This window comes from Spea bombifrons, chromosome 8, assembly GCF_027358695.1.
Source record: "Spea bombifrons isolate aSpeBom1 chromosome 8, aSpeBom1.2.pri, whole genome shotgun sequence".
Classification (NCBI taxonomy): domain Eukaryota; kingdom Metazoa; phylum Chordata; class Amphibia; order Anura; family Pelobatidae; genus Spea; species Spea bombifrons.
In genome coordinates this window covers 11,030,910-11,056,259 of record NC_071094.1, presented here as the reverse complement: position 1 = coordinate 11,056,259, position 25,350 = coordinate 11,030,910, and the positions used below count along the sequence as shown (strand labels likewise).

General features: G+C 37.0%; 1 protein-coding gene across 1 annotated transcript in view; it reads right to left on the bottom strand.

The window, feature by feature from the left end:
- Nucleotides 1-646: 646 nt before the first annotated feature.
- NR5A1 (nuclear receptor subfamily 5 group A member 1) overlaps nucleotides 647-25,350 on the bottom strand; it is a 42,848-nt gene continuing 18,144 nt past the window's right edge. The window contains exons 5-7 of the mRNA XM_053473051.1: nucleotides 13,143-13,262; nucleotides 10,164-10,311; nucleotides 647-1,363 (exon numbers count right to left, since the gene is read on the bottom strand). Coding sequence (XP_053329026.1) covers nucleotides 1,116-1,363; nucleotides 10,164-10,311; nucleotides 13,143-13,262 — 516 coding nt within the window. The 3' untranslated portion in view covers nucleotides 647-1,115. The remainder of the gene's footprint in view (nucleotides 1,364-10,163; nucleotides 10,312-13,142; nucleotides 13,263-25,350) is intronic.

Genomic DNA, 25,350 nt, shown 5'->3' with positions numbered 1-25,350 from the left:
AATAAAATAAATAAACATACAATGGTACATAAAATGCACACGATATCCCTAAAGGGATTTCTATCAATATTGCACTGAGAATAGTGCAAAGAAACTAAAATAGAATAATAATAAAAAAAACTTATATCCTATTGCCCTAGCACTACATGTAAAAAGTATAACCCCCCCAACTCTCGTTCACTGCCACCAAACCCCTTAAAAATACTACCCTATAGGGTACTTTGTATAAGGGATTGATGTGGTCCTCTAGAACATAAATTCTAGAACTGTATATATTTTTATGTATTTATCATTTACCATATGATAGATGGTCATCAAAATGTAATATATATTTTGTCCTAATAATAATGTTTGTTGATTTGTATATTTTTGGACACAGTTTTCCAGTGCCCCATGGTTTTCGTTGTAGTTGTCTCCCAGCTCTTAATAACCTTTACGACCTCCTCTTCCACAGAAAACGTCTTTCACTTCTTGCAACACACATGAAGAGCGAGAGAGATGGCTACTATGGAGGGTTTGATCACAGGTACTGTGTATATTTTGCAACCTACAACATGTTACTGAATGGCACAGAAGCTGTACTGCTTCATGTTAACATATCAAAGACCAAAAACCTCAGTAAAAATATTCAGCAAAGCAACTATACTTTTAATTAAAACATTGTAAACTTAGCAATTAGCCCGACTCTAACCAATACAAATGAAAAGAAAAATAACATTACATTTAGTTTTTAGCTTACTAAGTGCAAAGGGATGTTAATGATCCACCGTTATATCTTCCACATACACTGTATTTTTTGTTGTTGCTGTTTTTTTCCCACCATAAACTTTAAGAGACATTTTTTTATTGACGAGAACAAAAACATAAGCAGATATGGTAATCGTGTTAAAATGTCTTGACATATATAATATCACTCGGTTAAGATCCACAGCTGTATTAAAATAAATCTGAAATTTCCAATACTATAGGTTAAATACACCATCAACTCCTCTTTTTACTTATTTTTTTCCTTGACAGGCAGCATTATTAAAAGTCACTCTTTGAAAAGTCACCATTTTTGGATTGCCGTCAGCAAGCAATCTCTTCAGGCTACAGTCAGTTCTCAACGAGGCCACTCAAGCACGCTTGGCGTGAAGCATTTCAATTAATAAGTTGTTGCATGGAACTTCCCCGCTAAGGTGTTTGTGGTAAAGGTACTCTTCTGCTTGCATACTGATGGATCGAATTTCAGTTAACCTCAACAGGAGCAGGCGGTACTTGTCTGTGCATTGAGGGTAGTGGCACATTGTGTATTCAAGGAGGGCAGAGTTGACTTTTTCTTGGGCGCTCTTGGCTAGGTTGTGGTTTTCAAGAAACTTTTCATCTGTTGGTAAAAAACAGAAACAGTAATTAGCCTATCGACGGTACAACAGAGGCATTACATGAGCCAACACGTGACATGAACTTATGAATTAAATAGTACAGATTGTTTATCTGGAAAGTCGTTAGTTTGAGCTCATTAAATCTACTTTTCTGTTTCTTCGAAGACCACATGATTTCTTTACTTAGTCACCAAATCGAAACAAATATTTTTGATCAATTATACTCAGGTCATTTTTATTAGAAAAAAAACATTATTATTGAAAAATGTTTGGAAAAGCATATCAATAGCCCTAACAGTGATAGAAACAGTTTTCTGTGTAGATGATCCATGTGGATTGTTAAAAACAAAAATTCTGCACTGACTGGTATACTGGTATAAATACTGGTGACGGCCCAAGTATGCTTACCTAGAAATCAAATGGGAGCTAAAAGGAGGGCTGAGCAAGATATTGGCCTCAATGAGAAGATATTATTGTGGAAATGGTAGGGAACCCATTGCCTCCAGCTGAGATCAACGGACTGTATTTGACCCTCGTTTCATTATTATACAGTGATGTGTACCATGCTGAAGAAATACACACCCTTGTGGAACTAACAGACAACAATGAACAAGAATATTTTTAAAATAATCCGTGACATAGTATTTCATAACAATTGATTATATGATAACACCACTATGGTAGGACCATAAATGATTTTATGTCAGGGATCTCTCACACTGCCCTAAAGAGCTACATGCACAACAGCTGCTGTGGAACTACAAGTTCCATGATGATCATCCTGTGATTTCTACAAATATATAACAATATCTCTCAAGTAACATCTTAGGGTCTTCATAGGGATGGCTGAGCATTATTAGGGTTGTGATTACATGGCAACTGGGGAGCGCTACCTCTTTGTTGCAGGAAACCATATAAATTAAATCAATAAACTATAACAATAAATAACAGATTGTTTTTCATGCGCTGGCATGCACCACTTTGTATAATTCATATAATGAGCAACCATAACCCAACGAAGGAAGGATAAAAAAGCCTACATGCAAATTGTAACTAAGACAAGAGGAACACAGTACAAACACAATACACAGTGTCAAGGTAGCTGAACACTGAAACAAAAGTAACACATTAGCACATTCTGAAATATTAAAAACACTGTGAAAGTTGTCATCTGTAATTGAATGGGGAAATTTGTCAGAATAGATTGATCATTTATTTGAAATATTTCTTGATGAGCAGTTTGTGAGACTAAGCAAGGCACGGCCATTTTTTTCCCCAATTGTAAGCACAGAAATAAGCAACGTCCTCTTTTAGTGGAATCACATGCAAATTCCTGCGTAATTACATCCTTAAGAATCAATTTATGTAACTATATACCCAAATCTATGTAAGGAATGGGTTAAAATCTGAATGCATTGCTTATATGCCTTATATGTCGCTTTGCTGTATATATCTTTGACTCTCTACTATCAAACTCAGGCTGTCCTGAAGTGTACCTCGTCCTCGTGTTTACTGCCCCTCCCTTACATTGCAGGCTTTTGATAAATAAAAGCCAAACATCTTTATATTTCCTGAGGTTAATTCATAATAACCATAAAGACGTTGCATTGATGAATTTCAATATAATACACGGGGCCCCTGATCAGCAGTCGTTTTCTAACTCACCTGATTCCCAGAGAGGCCCTATTCAAAATTTAATTGAATATGTGAATAATCTTTTCATTCTGTCAAGCCACAAAGAATGTTGGCTAAACAACATTGATTCATTTCATACAGAGGCAGCAAAGCAGTTGGTCGTGTCACAAAGGAACCCATCAGACATACAGACGTGCCTCGGATTATTTCATTGCCCTCAAGTGTTCTCCTCATTCAGAACCGCTTTTGTTTAGGTGAAGCTGTTAATAACTTGGAAATGGTTAGGGGAATGTGCTAGATTATAAAAGCCATTTCCCCCTTTTGCAGTGGTAGCACAGTGAATGCCAGGCATGAAATCGAATGACAGGTCAACCCATTAAGGCTCTATTAAGTCCTTCTACAGAATGGATGCTTACCTGAGCTATCTTCATAAATATTGCTGTTTTGAGAAGCGCCAATATTAATTAAAACACTTTACCTGCTCAGGAAAGAAATCTATTTAGCAGCACAAATGGGAGCCTCTCTAGTCAATGCCTCTGCTTTGATTGTGTGGTAAATGTGGGAATTCTCTCGATCAAAGCAATTGTATCGTGAAGGTGAGATGAAGCCCAGCTTTGTACAGCTGAGCCTGCGTCTACAGATTAACGTGCAAAGAAGGTGAGGGGAGAAACATTTCAGTTCCATGTAATATTTATACTATACACAGATCTGTATCTTTATATGCAAAGAATTACAATAGGGCATGGGAAGAAAAAATATGGAACCATGTAGGACAGATAATTGCATTTGGAATGGAGACTAATGAGCAATAATATCTTTATAAAGGGGGCAAAGCAACTTTTGGGGCTGCATTTAAGATCCAAAAAATGAGCACATAAATGACACACACACCAGTAGATACAAGTAAAATACACAAAGGGGTTCTGAAAATGGCCCCAAATGCTGAAATCAGAGTATCCCAAAGGGGTTACTGCCTTCCACCCAACCATTTGTGTTGTTTTCATGCTCTCACACACAATTACACATCCATTATTCCAGACACGCACAGTTTACACATCCATGCTCACACGCTTTCGCCCTTCCAGTTTGGATGGGTCCTTTCCAAGCAATTTTGAACTGGTATGAGGAGGCAGGAACAAGGGGTCGCAGGGGTAGCATAGGGCCCCTAAGAAGCACAAGCCCCTGCTGCGACTGCTACAACCCCTTTAGTTACGCCACTGATTGGACATATAGTTTGTCACAAATACTGCATATTGGAATATGTACATATCATGTTAAAAGGTAACTAACATAATTGGTATTACAGTTAAAATGTGTAACCGATGACCTAGATTTATTTCCATTCAATACATGGTTACATTTCGCACCACAATGAAACATTCCCTTCACATTAAACCATGTTAAAGGATGTATAACCCCCTTTTTTAATTCTGTTGGTTAATTATGTTTTTGCATTATTTTCAATAAACAATCATCAGAAAAATTTGACTATAATCTATTAAATTTTCTAACTGGCTTTCTGTAATTATCCATAATTATGATTTTTCTATACCAAATTAGCATTAGATCTAATAAAGCAATTTGATTATAAAATTCATTTTTATTTCATTATTCATTCTAAAAATTAAATTTAGATCATTAAAATATGAAATTATCTAAAAAAAAGCCTGATATTAAAAGAATAACAAATCATCGATGTATTTCCTATATCATGCTATATTCTCTAAAGGGATTGCTAGTTCCAAAAATAAATTGAATTTCTCACCAACCTATAAATACATTTGCATATAAAGGTCCAAATCTAGCACCCATTGCAGTACCACATCCTTATATAATAAGAAGGATGATAATCTTGAAAAACAAAATAATTGTGGCATAAAATAAATTCTATACAAAATAAAACTTTGCATGCTTGCAAATTAGAAAAATATATTAAACTGCTTATACTGCTTTTTGATGTGGTATTGAGGAGTAAAGGAACCTACCTAAAGCGTTACCCAAATATACTCAACTTTTTTCTAGTTTTCAAGATATTCCAAAAACATTATTTGTATCTTTTAAATATCCCTTTAATTTACATACCATTTGTTGACCCAATCCCAAAATTGATAGAACATCCTGGGGAAGATTACTGTTGATTTATGTAATTTGGCTAGGTGATAAAATGAGGTTAATGTATGATCTAAATAAACTAGATATTGACCTTTTCATTTAATAAATCCTGATGTATTTGCTTGGATCTTTTAATTTAACATATTTTTCATAATCACGTAAATGATGCTCTACTTCAGTAATACATTGTTTGCTATTTAGTGGCTTTTATTGCTGCAGTACTCTGATCAAAGTCAGGGCTGTCTTTAAATAAAATGGACCCTGTTCAAAGCTCTGTTATTGGATTCGTAAATAGGTTCTGTATGGATAGTACATAGTAACATAGTAACAGCAGATGAGAACCATTCGGCCCATTCACTCTGCTCAACCTCTGAATTCTTCCCTTGGTCTCTGGCCTTATCTAGCTTAGCCTTAGCATATCCCCTGCTTGCTTAAATGCCTCCACATCTGCAGTCAAATGAATGCACACAGTATTCTCAAAGAAACACACACCCAAGATATACACATCACACATCTTGACCACACTCAACCACACACACATTGTCTCTCAGTCACATACACCGATCAGCCATAACATCATGACCACCTGCCTAAAATTGTGTAGGTGCCCCTTTTGCCACCAAAACAGCCCTGACCCGTCAAGTCATAAAGTCCACTAGACTTCTAAAGCTGTGCTGTGGTACACTCACCGGGCCATCCATGTGATGTGAAAGAAAACATGATTCGTCAGAACAGGCCACCTTCTTCCATTGGTCCCATTCTATATTACAATCTGTAATTTTGTAATTAACCTTAATTAAAAAATTAAGGTAACAAAACAGTTACATTTCGAACAGTTACATCTCTAAACTGTTTAGAATGTTTATAGCCAATTACTTTAGCTGGGGTGGAAGAGATATTGCATCCTGTCACATTTCATTTATGTACCAGCTCCCCTGTAAAGGCACAATTCTTATACGTAACTGCAGAAGAATATATCATTCTGGAAGCATTTTGCCTCTTTGTTATAACTCAGGAATTTAATGAACCAACTCATAAAAGTTGTAACTATGAACCCACACACAAATTACACTTCAAGGGATAAGTCATTTTCTTGACTGTCAGCTGAATCACTGAGCTCTGACTAATTGGCCTTTTATGAAGTGATCCAGGAAGCTTCAAATAGATCATAAGTGCCTCACTACATTCAGGCTCACTGGAATGTTACAGAATGATGCTCTTAATTCAGTCCACGCGGCTTAATAAAAATACAGCTGCAATGTGTCATGTGCCATGAAAGTGTTGAGGAGCTAAACCCAAATTTATGAGCATTAACTCATAACTATTGTTCTATACATAATAACTACTTATATCCCTTGCAATTTTCACATTATGTGAACGTATACATCTACTTTAGTAAGCAGTTAAAATGCATAAGAATTAAAACTTCGATAATGTGGATCAGCAGCATGTTTTTGAAGGGAACATCACATAGAGGAACAATACAATACAGGCTTATAACACTGGGGGCACATGAGTACATAAACCTGCGCAACCAACAGACATTTTCAACCCATCGGTTGAAGAAGAATTCCTAGTTTTCTTGTTTTGGGGGGTGGGATTTTTTAAAAAAAAATATATATATAAAAAAATATATATATATATTTGAACTTGCATGACCTTGCCCGAAATTCACCTAATATGTGGACATGTGAAAAGAGTAGAGTCAAATGAGTTAGCTCTTAACTAACCACTCAAGCTAGGGAACAGACCCAGAAAAATCAGAAGAAAGAGGGATGGGCACTCGGACACCTAGCCTTTCATGGCCTGATTAAGACAGAACAGAATCCATCATTTAAATAACTAAAGTAAGATATTGTAGTGCGCTCGCCTCCATAGCATATCACATGCGTGCAGCAATGTGCAAAAAAACCTCCATTCAACACCAAGACAAGTGGTGAATAATGTAAACATACACGCTATAAAAATCCAAAAACAGGAGTAGTCCGCACAGGGCGCCACAACGCCCAAGGCAGGCTCTGTCTTGGAGAGAGAACCACCAAAGATGGCCACATGGACGGAAATCAGCTGAGAGATAACCACTCGGAAAACACAGGTCCAGTATGTGTAAGACTAAATATGTATCTTATGGGACCAAATCATTTTTACTTAGCAGTTTGAATTTTGAGAAACCTCCATGTGCTTACGGACATACATGGATTTTTCTCTGCTTGTCATGCCCTGCGAGTGTAAGAAAAGTAGAAGAAAAGGAAACGCACTACTGCGAAGCTATCTCTGAGCCTGTGGTGAGATATCCTTCTTTTCAATGGCAGATTGATAAGAGCTTCTCTATCGATGCAAAGTGAACATTGTTTCCAACGCTTACCACCCAACCAGTCTGGTCAATAACACAAATTCTATGTGTCCCAGAAAGTACATAGCATTTTATCAAAATCCAAACTGCAGTGTCAGATTAAACAGTTATTTTTATGTTATTTCACATATTATAAAATTAATAAAAAAGTCAAGAGGGATTATTCCAATGTATGTTTTTCTCATCCTGCAAACAAAGTGGCTGAGGACAGGGAAAGTGGTAAATGCATACGGAGGATTCTGTAGAATCCCTCCATGCATGTGCAAGGGGAACCACATGTAAATTCAAAGGGTTAACTCAGCTTTCCCTGTTTTAAAGAGGCTCAAAAACCACATCTAGAAGAGAAGATCCGCCATGTTCACGACCCATTCCTGTCCCAAAATATATTCACAGTATATGAATGTATAGAAAAAAATGTGCAAACAATGGATGCAGTCGATACAGAAATGCCATCTAATTTCTACTCACTGAAACTCTTTCTTTAGTGGTTAAACTCCCTTTTGAATAAATGTGAGAACAATTCCTTTTGCCCAAAACTACTCTACATATTAGTATTTATATCACTATTTGGATAAAGTATACAATCAGAGTAGTAAGTAATAAAAAAGTTTTTTTTTTTTTAATATCGACAAATATTACTTTTATATTATTATATATATATATTATATATATTATTTTATATTATTTTGTTGCTTAAAAAAGCAGGTGACCTAAAATGTCCCCCTTAGAGAGTTCTGAAAAATGTTCAGCTCATTACTATCTCCTTTCACTTCTTAGCCTCATCCTCTTCCCTCTGTTTTGTCTAAGCAGGAAACAATATGTGTTGAATAGTCTAAGCAGGATTTATCGGAGACTCTGCGGTGATGAGAAATCTCTCGTTCCCATGGAGTGACAGTTTTAATGCAGCCCGTATGACGTACATTCTAATGCTTATGGCAGGACCTTATTCCAAAACTCACTGTCAACAGTGGTGTTATGCTGAAAGGTATCTGTATTTCCTTCTGCGTATGGATTTAGGATTAAGTGTTAGAAACATGGTCTATTTTGGAACAAAAATTCACATTTGAATTCCCACAGAAACAAAATGCTACACATACAGACATGTATGAACACGGTGATATGGTTCCCAATAAGTTACAAAAGAAAACACTTAACTGATACTCAGCATACACTACTTTCATTATTTATTATTATTAAAGAAGGGCCGCTTACAGCTCAGCCTATTTACACTATGGAGGCCTGCAAAGAATGTATTAAAAGGAGCTGAGCACCTTTATGACACGGATCACTGGAAAATGATGTCATATACCGATGCTCTGAGGGCCCAGGGCAGCATATCATGTCTATATCATGTGACACAGCTTGTTGCATAAAGATAGCATGTGATTTTTTTTCACATCAGTTTCATTATTTTCTAGATATTTCAATAGGATGTAAGACTTTTTTTATCTGACTAAAGCCAGGGTTAATAAAATGAGAGCAAAACACATTCCTTCACATCTCCTGTCATGGGAGGTATAATCATGCAATCCTAAGGTATATATAGTTAAGATGGCTGTTGTCAGAAGAATACACATAGACAGATTTCCGTACAATGTAAGCAGGCTTATTTAATAATTAAAAAAATAGATCATTAGCACACATTATAAATATTTATGAATATTAACCAAAGCATACACAATCCTGCTAAACACGAAGGGCAGTGCATTAGTGGCCCCCAGCAATGAAGACATTAATCCTTTGAGTGTCATGAAACGTTAGGTATGCACTGGGCAACAATGTTACAGTGTTTTAAGTGTGGAGAAGTTACCATGGAAACAAACAGAATATTCCTGCTGATTGTTTCACGTTTACTCATTACAAATATTAATCTTGGAAGCCAAACAGTTAAATTTTTTTAATAATACAGATTGTATGATTTTGTCTTCAGTTTCTGCGGAACTAGTCTATCTCTTTTTTTTTTTAAATAAATGTTGTTTTCATGTTCTTGACAAATTACAAGTTGATGCCTCAAGCCTTTCTTTGTGTTAATTAACATTTAGTGAGTGAGCTATCTTACAGTGTCTGCAGACTAAGTTTAGACTCCACTATGTAATCGGCTCTCTGTCCTCCCACCGAATAATGGAGATAAATCCACAGCAGAGTTTTTTTTTCCTCACTAAACTTTATTTTCTTGGTTGGAATGCCCTCCTATTAAAATATCTTGGTTAGTATAATAAAACAAATTCATTATACTGTATATCAAGCAAATTAAAAGGATACAGCTTGATGATAAATAATATAGAATGTATTAACTATTATTAGCGCTGGACTAGGGATGACCCTAGGGATGATACCGTATATCAAGCAAATTTACAAGATACAGCTTGATGATAAATAATATAGAAAGTCTTAACTTTTATTAGTTCTGGACTAGGGATGACCCCGGCACTTTAAGGCCAGCAGCTCCAGGGTGGGTATGTGTGGTTGAACGTTACATTTTTCCAGACATGTTTAGGTATTTCAAGAATTAGTTACTTTTAATGTCTAGATCCAGTTTATATTTTGCTATGCTCTAGCTAGCTTACCCACCTCTTAGTTATTACAGTATACGCAACCTTTTTTCGGATACACAAAAGTTTGTTAATGCATAGAATCACACAAGAGACCAATCTCTCTTCACATTGAAAGTTCTCCGTTTTTCAGATCCATCTTGTACTCACCCAGACTGAAAAGTATAAGAAATTTGAGACAAACAAACTCCTGCCTGTCCACCTGTAGAGAGTGTAAAAGTAGAACCAACTCTTGTGCTCTCAGAACCAAGTTATTTAGAGTAGATCCAGCCTGAGAGGAAATGCTCGACATATCAATCTGAAAAGGGCGAAAGAAAACAACAAATTAGTTTTTCTGACATCCATTTTCCCAAACAAAATTCTGCACTTTTTGCTCATGTCGATTTTGGTTCTGCCCATGCTGAATTAGGTTCCATCAGGCTTCCAAGAAGGGTAAACAATACATTTTGGAGGTGTTTAGAGTTTAATAGCACCCACTGTGTTCATTTTTATACACATAAACTCCAAAACATGTTACATATTTGAAAAATCCAGACACATCAGTATGTATTTGTCCACGAACCAAGGAGGAAGAAAATGTTAAATATTGGATATTGCTAAAGGTTCCGTAATAGTACAAAAACAATGATCCACTACCATAAATCAATGGGAACCCTGAGCAGCTATTTAGCCTAAAGAATTCTTCACCAACAGGAAGAAAACTAAAAAAGACACATAGCTGAATAAGAAACTGCAGCTCTGCAGCTTCACTCCAGTTGTCTGACAATGTTTCTCATTGATTGGCTGTGAATGCACACTGGAGTCTGAACGGACACCCGCCCATAGTGTTCACAGAGCCAGCGCTGGAGCTGACTCCAACTAATTCAATCAGATGCATGTTCAACCAAACACAAAGAGCTGCAGAGTTCTAGGGAGGCTAATTGCCTAATAGATCTACCATTGTTAAACCAAATGCAGGGAAAAAAAAGCTTTGTATTGTTTTATATTCACTTAGCCTTAGTACAACTTTATCGCTTCACTGCAATGGCTGAGTGAGCCCAGAGTGTCTGCTTTATACTACCTGTGACCCCAGCAATTGGTGGCTTAGAACGAGAGTAGGAGAGAGGAAGATCGGCCAGGGTGGACAAAAATATTTAGCACAAGAAGCCTATGCCGCCAATCTTAGCAACTGCTTCCTGACATTATACTGTATTGATGGCTGAATTCCTAGTTTATCTGCTGTCCTGTATTTGATCTGTTTTTGAAATCTATCCTTAATTAGTTTTTTTAAGTATGCCTTTTGTATTTATTTCACATTATTTAGTACTCTGAAAATATGTGTACTTCCTTACGAATGGTTGCACAACTGGTTATGGGGGTGTCAGTGGCTGTGCCTCATACTTTTCGTAGCTGGTTATGGGGGTGTCAGCGGCTGCGCCCCCTGCTTGCCATTCTCTCGCTGCTAGACTGCTGAAGCTTATCAGTTCTGAATAGTGTTCCCTTTGAAGTGAATATGTGAATTAGTATCTAAAAGTATTTAACATAACAGTAAGAGCAAATATGTTGAAATGAGCGTTAAGAAATTAACTAAATAAAATATACTTTTTTTATCGTTGTTAATATAGATTATATGTATGAGAAACTAGTTTTAAAATAAACTACTGCTTTTCAGATGTAAAATCCGCTTGGCGTGGAAGTGGCCGTTAGTTACCTACTACTTTCTGCAGCCAGTTCTCACAGATCTTTCTGTAAATACAGACGGGGGATGTATCTTCTCCTGAGAAACACGCTGCTCCTCGCCACACTGTCCCCCCCTATTGAGTGCCGGTGAAAGGCTTGACAAAGCCCCCCTGCCTGTGTTTGTGGACACTTTGTATCGATCTGCAAGATCATTGTTTGTGCATTTTGTGTCAAAACAATTCTGAAACCTAGTGAAAAAACCAAACTAAACAAGATGCATCTGCTTTAGCGCTGCCCATGTGCACCCAGCATTTACAGCAGTCTGCCTTGGGAACTAAGGGTGATGTCATTTATCAATCCTCTGATGCCTTGGTGTCACTGTTGTATCATAAGCAAGGAAATCTTTTAAATTTGAAGGGGTATAGTGGTGATCATAATGCATTGGGATGATGGAGACTTTAACAGCACCCTCTGGATACATGTATTGAACAGATGTTGCACAGAACATATCACAGGGTAGGCAGACAGAGGAATGGCAAAATCACTCTTTTGCACCCCTAGTATCCTACTATTGTGGCAGAAAACTCCCATTACCCCATCATCACTCTGTCTGAGGGTGATGGAAGTTGTAGTCCACAAAAGCACCTACAGATATGCAGCCACACTTCACTACTTAAAAGCAATATTAGGGATTGTTATATCATCTGAATGTCACTATACGTTATATACATAGTTGGGAATTATAAGCCCAGTTTGCGATGAGAGGTAAGTGGGGGTGGCATGTATGTGTATGTGTTTGTATGTGTGTATGTATGTGGTTATGGATGTGTGCTTGTGTGTGTGAGCATGGATGTGTACTTGTGTGTGTGAGCATGTGTGTTTAATTATGCGCGTGTGTAAGCATGGATGTGTAATTGGGTGCGTGTCTGAGCATGGATGTCTAATTATGTGCCTGTGAGCATGGATGTGTACAGGTGTGAGCATGAATGTGTACGGGTGTGAGCATGGATGTGTACGGGTGTGAGCATGGATGTGTAATTGGGTGCGTGTCTGAGCATGGATGTCTAATTATGTGCCTGTGAGCATGGATGTGTACGGGTGTGAGCATGGATGTGTAATTGTGTGTAAGCATGTATGTCTACATGTGTGTTAGTTAATATGTATATAATTTGTGGACGTGTGTTTACATATGTTGTATGTTGGAAGGAGGCAAGGGGAAAAGAAGGCATTGACAAGTTGTTTGGGGGCAATGATGGCACAGACCAGCTGTGTTGGGCAGCTAGCCAATTAATACATAAATGGTGGTTTTAAATATAATGTTGATATATATATGTCACTCTTGGGGGTAAGTGAGGTTACCATTAAGCCCCCTTCTTTGAACTATTGCCTTTAAAAAAAGTTCACAAGGTTGTTCAAACCATGCAGAAGGAAAACAGGCTTCATCTATATTAGTATTTGCTTATATTTTACCTCTTGGCCAGTAACTAAGAGGATACTGTTCTCCTTGCTGTGTTGCATTTGCCTGTAGATATGATCAAACACCAACAGTTCACTCCAGCAATTCTGCAGTAAAATCATTTGATCACTGACCTGTTGAACAAAAAGATGTCATTTAACAAACAATGTAACAGTATCTACATAAAAAATTAGTTTCATTTGTTTGTATTCTGTATTCATTACAACATGATAAGACTCTCAGAATGAAGTATATCAAAGAGTAAGCCATATTAATTGGTGGCTATCTCTGGTATCAAACATAGTCATCGTCATTGATCCTTATATCAGGGAAATCTGAGCAGTGGTTCACTGAGAAATACATCTGATTCACTTAGCTGTCGGTTGGCAGCCTGAGTCTCTGTACAGCCATGCAAGTCATTTAACTAGTAGACATTGGGAGTATGCAGACTCGGGGGTCTTGTCGCCTAGGGAAAGGGCAATGGTCTGAGCCCGTGCTCATATCATACCTGCTGCTGGAGACAGAAAAGGGTACAGGGGCATTGCTACCTGGGGCAACCTCCAATCTTAGCCAGGGCAGTAGCTTCAGTAGGGCATGTGTGCTCCTTAACTTGAATTGCATTCTCACGTAGCAGCAGTTCCCATGATTGACCCATCATTTCATTGGCATGTTGGCTTAGTAGGAAGGATAAAATACCATTTAATTTAAAGAACCCAGTGATATGGTCTAAAGCAAAAACCCAGTTTAAAAATCCTGTCTTCACAGTGGAGATCTTTCCTTTAATTCATTTTGTTGCTAGTCCCTGGAGCCTTTTCTGTTTCGTGATGTCTTTTTTCAAGAACTGCTTCCCAAAACTATACTGAATATTCCAGGTGTGGTCTAACCAACATAGAGGGAATGGGGAATATAAGGAAGCGTGCAGCTTCATATAGATGAATGTGTGGAATATACTTTAGGATAAGTCAGCTCTGACTTTTACGCAAGATCAATAATTTGGCTATAGGCAGGTAATTTTAGAAAATGAGATAGACAAATAATTTCTTTTTGTGTGTCCGGATCTTACATTTCTGGCTTATCAAGTTGTTATGTCTTGTATGGAATAATCATTTCACAAAATGAATTATTATTATTATGGAATAGTCACTGCAATAATGTGTTAATTAAATATTGTGTAAATGTGTAAAACTACAACAATTTACTTAAGGGAGTTACTTTTACTTTTTTAAAGCAGCAGAAGAGCCTGTTTACAGCACACTCATATAATAAGAAGAAATCTCCTTTTTCATGCCCCTTACTTCTATATTATCACTGCTGTCAGTTACAATAAGGTTCTTTTGCAATGAATTGTCCTATAAAATATTAAACTGATAACCTTGTCAAGTAAGAATGAAGTATTTAACAATATGACAATTTGCCTATATAGAATGAGAATAATAAGCCCTGTATCTGAATCAATAGACATTTGTCCTTTGCCACAAGGTTTTCAGAGCATAATTTAAGAATATGATTCAAATTGTTTTGTTAACCAATAATAGCTTTAATACAATTGTATCCAATTTCTTTTTAGTATTCATTACATATTGTACATAATATTTATATAGGGATTAGATTGCTGTAATAGATGCCAACAGTTGTTTTGAGACTTTAACTCTTACGATGCTCAGCTACTAAAGGTTGGACAATAATCCTAGGAGTTTCAGTTCCGCCATTGAGGGAATGATTACCAATGATCAACAGAAATTGCCAATAATGCCTTTTTGGAGTTTTAGCATGTGGTTGGTGTACAAGTTCCATAGAATAACACTGGTTTTAACAGTCTTCATCTCTTCACATCTAAGTAAATTTTCTATTTAGTGAGTCACGTTTCCAAATACAATATAACATAGGGCTATATGACATAATATTAACTGCTGACGAAAAGGGTGCTACTGGAACAAACCATACATGGGCAAGACAAGAGAACCTGGAACTGCTGGAGCACTACTACCACAGCACACCAAATGGGAGGGGATATATGAAGCATATGAGAAAACTATGGATGGATAGGAGACCTATATCAACACTAAGTGAGAAACAGCTTTTAACCAATCTTCAACGTAGTGAACTTGAGAATCACCAACTACACAGTACAACCCGTATCCGAGGAGTCCCATCGATGCAAGGAAACCCAGAACAAAAACAAACCTTGCAACTGACACCAGAAGCTGAAACTTCACTACCAAACCTGCCATTACAGAGCACAGCAGTTGAGATGAGGCATAAGATCATGGATAAACTTGCTACAGTCAACCCTCAAGGTTGAATACCAAGGCTCAGTGGAGAAGGACAATCGCCGAGTATACTAGAAGATGCCAACAGATGCCTCAAAACCATCCCTACTACCACCATAATTTAGACCCAGTTTCCCAAGTTTAAATGGGAAAGGTTTGCAGAATAGCAGGGCTAAGGTCCTTTGGGACTTCCAGATTCAGACGACAAGCAGGTACTGGCCAATCAACCCGACATTGTGGTGGTAGACAAGGACCTGAAGACAGTAGTGGTGATAGATGTAGCGATGCCAAGTGACAGCAGATGTAGTTGGTCCCCCCTTTCCAGCTATAACAGCTTCCACTCTTCTGGGAAGGCTTTCCACAAGACTCAGGAGCGTTTCTGTTGGAATTTATGCCCACTTATCCAGTAGAGCATTTGTGAGGTCAGGCACTTATGTTGGACAAGAAGGCTAGGCTCGCAATCTCTGTTCCGGTTCATCCCAAAAGTGTTCAATGGGATTGAGGTCACACATTGCACAGTGCCCTGTCCTTCCTAATTTGACACCAATATTATCAATGAATTATTGTTTTGCTGGTAGCATTAATGTGGTAAACCCAATTCAGGTACAAAACCCTAAATCACACGGTGTGCAAGCATAGTCAAATGGCTAATTTTGTCACCAATATTTTTAATGAATTATTATTTTGTCCACACTCCACACACACTCCAAGTCTTATTAGTCTGTAACTGCTGCGACTGACAAATTAAAATGGCATCAGCAATATCTAATTCTTGTCCCTTCCCCCTGTAAATGCTGATTGGCCATCACTTTGGAGTGATAAAAGTAAGGAAAAACTTCCACAGATTGTTGGACCCATCTATCACAGCCATAACCATCAATGAGACCAACCCCATTTTCTGGCTACTTCTACCCATCAGTTGTTGATACATACCCTCCTACACACTGTCCCTCTCACCAGTGCCAAAATGGCTTGTAATGGTGGCTAAACTTGGCAACTGGAATTTTGACATTTTTGACATTTGTTCCTGCTTGTATTGACCTGAACCCTCCTGGTTATCGGATAAACACCAAACGTACGTATGTGCAAATCCAAATGCACAAATCTAACATACACTCATTCTCTCCCTCACCCCCTTACAGCTCTACCTCTCGCAGCACTCCTCTCACAGCTCTACATGTCTCCCCCTATATTGTCCTTGCTCCCTCCACTCTCTCTTACCTCACATGGTGCCCTGTCTTCTGAGCTCCCGCAGTTGCAGCTCAGAAGAGTTGAAAGTACAATTTTCAGTGTCAGTGGTATGGCAAGCTAAGTGTTGAATTATTATGCTAATCACTGTTTGTTGCAAACTACTTGACCCAACTCATCACACGCACTGTTTACAAAACAAATACATTTCTTTCAGAGAAGGCAATTAAAACGCATTCATCTCAATGGTGTGTGGGATTGTAGATTAAATGTCACATACAGGAACATCTCAATGACATTTCAAATGATGCAAATACTTTAAATAAACATTTTTTTAAATGTAGTTCAGGTAACCACGAGTATTTTTCTTTTCAATTCTAGAGTGTATCCATAGGGGTCTAGAACAGGGAGCTCTTGCTGTAATCTATGCCGTCGTGTCTCGTTCTAGACCTTCACTCTTGGCACAAGGAAATATGTGGAAAATGATTTAAGCTGTTTTTTTTTAATAAATATATGGGAGCTTTTAATTAGCAGTCATTGATATACTAATACGTTACATATATGTGATCTATTGTGATTTTCTTTGTTGTGGATTAGGAAAGTTATAGCACAACATTTGTATCCATATGATATAATTGTTGTACCGATAGCTGGTATCCTTGGAATAAGCAAATCCCAAGAGATGGATACTACATTTTTTAAAATGTTACCTCCAAACGGTTTTAGTTTGTATCCTTGGAATAATCAAACCCCAAGAAATGAATTCACATTATGACACAAAATGTTCCTTATTGTGGGTACACTTAACTAGTAATTATATGTATGCTTATGCAATAAGATTTCTTAATAAATCCTAAATCTTTTGTCATGTGGTTGTGAATGGAAAATTATAACTTGTTTATATTGTATTATTAGCCAGTGGGATGAAATTAGTAACTTCATACTTTTCCCTCAATAGGTTCATAAATAGATTTTTACATTTTTTTGTACAATATAATGATACATTAACTTTTTTTAATATGATTGTTTTGCCTAAAATGTGTTTCATTGCTCATCACTATTTTACATCTGTTGTAATGAATTGCACTGATTTGTTGTTTCGTTAAGTCCACCTAGTATTTATTTGCACTTTTTGCACAATGTATTAAGCTTATGCCAGTGAAGGTGTGAAACGTGTTAAGGTTCTCCTATCAGGGCTATTCCCATGCTTTATTCCACATTAAAAGCACCTTTGAAGCCACTTTCTTTCTGATTGCAGTATGTACCTTATTACACTGCTGATGAAAATCCTTCAAAATGAAAAAGCTCTGCTGTATATCTTAACAAAGTACGCCTTATTTAATACAGGGTGCTGAAAAGGAAAAACATACATATATACACGGGATGTATTAAGCGCATTGAAGAGGTGATTTAAATCCTACATATAAAGCAAAAGATCTTGAAAAAAAGATACAATCTTACAATTATCGAGTGAATGCCACTTATATTTCCATTTTGTATTAAAATGGTAATTTATCCAAAAGGTTCTTGTAAAGAACATATTTCAATGTTTAAGGAATAGCATCTTGTGATATGGGCTAACAAACCAGTTTTGAGGTTTTTTTAGATTTCCTGTTTTCCTTGATCTAAGAAGGGTTGCCAGATCAGCCATTTTTTTTAGAGCAACACATATACATTGCATATGTTGCTGCCCATCACATAAAAAGTGGACTGGTATCTAATTTGAGATTTAATTGTTACGCCACTGTTGTAATAACTAACGAAATTACTTCTTAATAATGACTAATTATTTACAATTATAATAACTAACAATTTACCCTACAGGTCAGCATTGCTTTTATCGCATCAGTAATGAAGATATAACATCTTATACGCATACAGTGTTTTTCTCCTTCATTTCATGCCTAAGCAAGTTAAGAGCCTGTTTAGATGCAATATAAGAATGGTCATTCCCAGAGTTCACTTTGCCTCGATTCTGGGGTAATCAGGCATGTATATATATGTAAATGTGTGTATATATATATATATATATATATATATATATATATTATATTCCCTGAGGAAGATCAACCAATGCAACAGGTGCAGAACTGAGGACCATTGATAAAGCTTCAGTGATTGTACATAAAGGAAGAACCTAACATTATCATGTACCCCAACCCGAAGGAATCAATTTAATTAATTAACTTTGCTTATGTCTCCTCAGTAATGCCTCTAAAGAGTTGCATTGTGGATGTTGGTCTGCCTTCCAACTCACTGTCCAAGAATCATAAAAAGTGATGTTACTGTAGATTTTAAGGGTTGTTAAGGAAGAAGGCAAAGAAGCAAAGCTAAGCAGATTGTAAATACAACCAAAAGCAACAAACTTCACTATACACAAACACAACACAACTTACGTTACTGCATTCTGTACATTTCCCTGTAATGTCCCTTTAAATAACTAACCTATATTGTAGATACACACTGATCACTACTTGTTTTTTAAGTTTTGAAACACACACAAACAATTTTGATCCGGCAGTTTGTTTGTAACACTCAATTTGTTCATTAAATGATTTTAAATAAAGAACAAAAATGTAATTTGTTTTATCCGATTAATCGATTATTCCATAAAATAATTGGCCAGCTAGTCGATTACGAAAATAAACGTTAGTGGTAACCTTACTGTATTATACACAATGTGTACAGAATGAAAGCACAAACTGTAAGTGACTATAGGTAATCTCCTTCTGAAGTCAATATTTTAATACTCAATGCATTTACTCACAAAATAAGTAATATTCAAATGCAAAGAGCGTTTGGAAATTGATTTAAAAAAAAAACCTAAAATCTGAGAAGCCTTCATGATGAAGCAAGGTATCATATTGCCATTGGCACAAGCACCTCATAAATTCCTTGTTCTGCTCATAGATGATCTAGATGCAAGACATAGGGCCCTCACGTCCACAGTCCGGCATAAAGCAATAAATTGCCGAGCGCCCTGTCACCTACAAGAAGCATGGGTTGGGTAGAGGTCTAGGCAGCTGAGCAGATTAATGTCTCAGGAAAAACATTTTGTATCAGAACTGTTAGGTGGACTGACACACAATTCATTCAGACTTCAGGAGGAACTGAAGCTGATTAATTTTCCTTCTGATGAACACAGTGACAAGAAACTATATGGAAATTCAGCCCTTGAAAAACTGACCTATACAGGGATACAGAGTGCAGTACAGTGATTGATGGGTTAAATTTCCATGTCTAGTTATGATGAAGCATATGGATGGTTTGAAGGATAAACATTCAACTCTAATTTTAAGTTTTCATAGAAACAACCAATGGCATTAATAAACCGGTTTCCACCAAGCATAGAGTATTTTTTTGGTTTATATTTCGTGGTAGTGGCAGTATTTAAAAATGTAACTCTGCTGGCATACATGGCACTACTTAGATTGATAATTCAGGACCATGGATAGTTTAAAATAAGTACATTCAATATAGAACTTTACAAAGTCTATCTCAATAGCTAGATGCTATTATCTAATGTAATAAAGAATATACAGAACCCATTTTACTTATATGTCTTATTTCAATGCATTAGGTAAATCAGTATTAATGATTTAAGAAGTGTTCATTTCATGTGTGTTTATTACTTTTAATGGGACTTAGTACCTACAATTCTATTTTACATTGGAACAGGATTTAGGAAGGAGGCTTTCTTTCCAAGTAATTACTAAGTCGAAGTGCCACGCATACCAAAAAACACTGAGCTAGAAGGCTAAAAAGAATTATTGAGAACAATTTTTGTTTTGTTATAATGATCCACTTCATTTATTTTTTCTAGATTAACTCATTAAAACCTTCATGATGTTCCATGCTGTCATGAGAAGAGTGACCCAAAATCATGACAGCATGAAACAGCATGAGGACTGCCTTGGCTGCCATTAACCCTCCCAGTGCTGGAACTCTCACATAATCACGCAAGACTTCCATTATGAATGGATACCTCACGTTTTAAATGAACATGAGGATCCATTCATGAATAGTGAGTGCTGCAGATTGGTTGGGGACCAATCAGCAGCCTCAATATAGGGCAGTGAAAGTGTATGGGGATGTTCCATTTTGTGCCCTGTAACTTCCAAAACTCATAAAAAAACAGCTTTGCACGAAAGGTATTTCTGTAATCTAGAGAAGCAGCCGAATACATTTTGACCAGTTTTTATCAAAATCAAGACACTTCCATTAATATATTTTGTAGTATTTTGGTCAACTAAACTGGTTTGGAGATCATTTTTATATAAAAAAAAAAACAAATTGAAAAAAATTGGCGTTTTTCCCCCCAAAGATTTTAATTATTTTAGTGCATTATTCATACTAAATGTTGGACTATTCTAAAAATGCCATCAAAAGAAAGCTCTATCTGTCCTTGAAAAAAAACAATATATAATTTGTGTGCATGTATGAAAAATTAAAAAAGGAGAATCATGGTTAAGGAAGCATAGCATAAAAATGCTATAAAGTCTCAGGTTTTTAGGCACAATACAACCTCAGTAAAGAAGGGGTGAAATCAAGCCATCCCAAAGGCTTATTGTCCCTATGGCATGTCTGTTATTTTGAGAATGCCTAAAAAAATAATGTTAGGTTTTGTCACTGATTTTTTTTTTAATTGCTCACCTGGCATTTCTCCAAAAGGTGCCAATACTGCTAGCACCTGGCATACAAAAGGTTATTCTACACGATTTGGGATAATTTGTTCTAGCTTCATCACCCAGGCAACTAGGAGTGGTAAGAATGATACAAGCACAAGATATGTGCCACAGAGCTGTGTACTATGTGTCAATACACCGCGTTAGTCAAAAAGCAAACTCAGGGAAGTAAGCTTGTATTTCTGTGCAAAGCATCTATGCCTGGTATATATATATATATATATAGCTAAATACAAATCGGAAGTATAAGATAGGGAATGCACATTATTTTTAAGAACCTGTCAGTGAAACAGAATGATAAATAGCATAAATCTCTAGATTTTAGAAAATAAAAGTTCAACTTCGTGTAGGGAATGCCCTATGGAATGAGCAGTTTCGAGAAGATATTAGGTAGGTATTCTCCCATTTCTTGACTTTTTGAAAGGAAAGGTTTAGGCAGAGCTTGAAGCTTTCCCTTTACAACCTTTGAGCTTCTTATGAACGTTTTACCAAGAAACCAATGACATTCCCAACATATTGATATCTCTAAAAATCGATCATAGTTTAAAGATCAAAAACTGTCTGAAATGTAGGATACTCGTCTCCTGCTAGTGGTTTCTGTAGTACAGCATCAGCCATACAATGTTATGAAAAGCAGAAAACTTTCAAATGGGACTATTCACTACAACGTAAGTTTATGCAAGTTGGTTGACGAGTGCCTCCTTCTTCCCTCACTTTGTGAGGAAGGGGGTCAATGAAATATACTCCTGCCTCCTCATCACCCCAGTGGGATGATGGTTAGGAATCTAATAAAATAACTTATTGGTGACACAGAACACGCCTGTGCCTCTTGTTGCCCCTCTTTCTGTTCCTAGTGGGATGGGGTTAATTCAACTTTTTGGGGAGGTATAAGCTTACATGTGCCTCTTGTGTAATGGAGGGGGTTAACAGTAAAATAATAAATATATATATATATCTGGGTAGGATGAAAGAAGGCCCATCCAGTGCACCACTGGGTCCCAGGAAGATGGAAAGACATCCAGCAATTATCACTGGAGACCTTGGTCCTCATTTTCAGTTAAAGGAACAGGGATACTCCAAAAATAAAATGAAAAACCCAGAAGCTTAAGAAAAGAAGATATGCAAAAAATGGCCACTAGCATGTTTGTATACCCCTGTGCACCAGTGGCCCCATGTGGTTAAAGGATGCATTGCATGTTCCTTTGATTATAGTTGAATTCCTCCTTATTCTACTGGTAGGGAATGGAGGGTAACTGTAGTCTATATGATTTTGTTTAACCCCCTTCGTCCCATTGGAAAATGATGAAGCCTCCATGATTCCCTTTAGTGATTATTTTCATCAACCCTCTACCCACCACACATGGGGTGCACAAGGGACACAAGGACATTGCAGACTCTAATGTCTCTTTATACAAGAAACAAAAACTGTCTGCGCTTCTTACCCTAATAAAGTTGGCAACAAATATATAAACATAATATAAATGAGAGACAGTTTTTGTTTCTTGTATACATTGTACAGCCAATACACTGTTTCTTGCAGCATGCTTACACCTGTTTGGTAGGCCTCGTATTATACATTTGTATTATTTGAGCCTGTGACTAGCTTAGCGCACCGACATTTTTTCTTTTCTAATGTCTCTTTGTCCATGGATGATTCGTTTTGAACAGAAAATGTCACATCTGCCGGTGGTAGACAAAAATGCTGCAACTCCTTATTCTTGTTTTAAATTTAATATCTCACCAATAGTTTAAAAAAAATACAAAATGATAAGTCACAAAGAGGTAGATAGTAACACAGTAATTTAAATGTAAAAAGGCACAAGACCATCGAGTTCAATCCTGCAGTTGATTGAGAAGCAAAACACAATTGCACCTCAAAAAGAAAAGAAAATCTGTATTGAGTCCAAAAAAATCTGCATTCTCATGGATCAACTAAGCGTGCCAGTATAACCAGTTATATTCCTGTATATTCTTCTTCGCTAAAAAATCATCAAGCAATTATTCATACTGTAAATAACCCAGTTTGCTGCTTAAGGTGAAACTTTCTTTCTTCAAGTCTGAATGGATAAAATCTAGTCCTTTTGTCCTATTAATGAACAGTAATGCCAGAGTGCTCGGAGTGGCCCCATATATATTTATATAATGATAACATATCCCTGCTAAGACACCTTTTCTACAGTGTAAAGAAATATGTCTCCAACACACTTCATTGAATACCCTCATCCACACATTACAGAATTGTTCTTAGATGACATATGTATTAGTTGTTGGCATTGTGCCAGGGATTCATTTCCCCTGCCGCTCCAGTCCTGTTGACCATCTCCATAAGTCAAGATTGTCATCTAACACCTACCAGAAAATCTTGACTACTTAATGTAAGTATAAATTGGTCATTACAGAGCCTTCTACCATTTCCAATGGTATTCTTCTGAATATTTAATTTTTATATTGTAAACCATTTTGATTTTCATTATTTGCAAAACTGAACCAGAGGCATAATCTTCTTTTCCACCAACTATAATAATGACATCAATGTTTTCTGTGTGTAGATGCCATTTGGAGCGAGGGCTTCACAAGTGTTCAGACTCTGAATGCTCCAACACCGAACATGCTAATGAATAGCACTTGTGACCACATTTCTACATTGACTTACAACGTTACCAGCAGGGTCTGTCACACAGAGCGGGCTCATTCTGTTCCCAGACCCTGTCCATATGGTCACCTGGTTATAAGTGTTTACCATCTGCTTTCTATACTGGAACTCAAACGGAAAGAGAAAGGTGTCAAGTGGAACACAGAATGAACTCTTCAGTTTCTATTTGAACACAGAGACCGTAAGAATAAACTAATTACATAATGTGCTTGCTGCGCTTCTTTCAATACAGAGTGTTGTACCAAAAGACATATCTAATCTATCATGCTATTGTTGTTTGTATATAAATCAGCAGATTTCAGAGTCAATTTAAATGAGTTATCCAACAAAATAAAAAGGATAAGTAATATATTGACATAAGAAAGATGTACAAGCAATAAAAGCAAAAAAGAGAGACTGGCAAACCTCAGGTCCCATAAGGAGTACGATTGATTTTGTGATGCCCACTGCCTGCCTGAGAACCTTATAGGTTTTAATAACCTAGTAAGCAAGCAAGCATTTGAATCTTAAATATTCATCCCATTAAAACAATGCACAACACTACTTAGAGGGTGGAAAGGGAACCTCATTGTAAGGGTGTCTGAAATTAAAAGGTAAAAATGTTTGAAGAAGACAATAACGTGCATTTCACAAATAACCCCAAAATGGTATTCCTGGTATCATTGGTACAACAATGATTTAAAGAACAATGGCTATAGAGGGTGCAAGTGAGGCTACAACCCATTTGACAACAGGTCAGGCAGATCTGCAATTCCTGATTCAAATTTTTCTTGATAGGCTACTGTAAACGAGCAAGCGTTCAACATTCAGCCAAAGGGACAACCCCAGCCAAGTGGCAGAATAATACCGCTGGGCGGAATATGTGACGGGATACATGCCTAGTGTTCACAATCCATGTCCTTTCAAACAAACACAAGCACAGGAGTCCACAAAAGCCTGAGTGTTGGTATACCCATCGTCTAACACTATTATTACCCTAGACGTTCCCGTGGCTATACGTGGAAATGGATTTAATAGTATGATTAACATCACAAAGGATGAGGAGGATACATATTTCCTAAAATTAAGATAACTCTTTAATCAAACATGTTTTAAATTCTGGAAACTATGGTGGATGTCTTTGTGTATGTAATCGATTGGCGTTCTTGTCAACTGATGTTGTCGCTGTTGTGAATACAATAGGACAAAATTTGCTTTGCGCGGCTAGCAGTGAATCCGGCAGCTCGGCTGTTTGGATTGCCCCAGGACGCACTCTTATGTGGAGTGTTTGCACTAGAGGCTGTCTCTCATCGCATCTGGGGACAGACAGGAGTTCTTCAAGTGTGTGAAAAACACGGGGTGAACTTATGTTATTCTATTTTTGACGGCACAATGCAAAGAGCCGCAGTGGCTAGAGCTCTGTGGGTTTGCACTTACATTGCTTCGA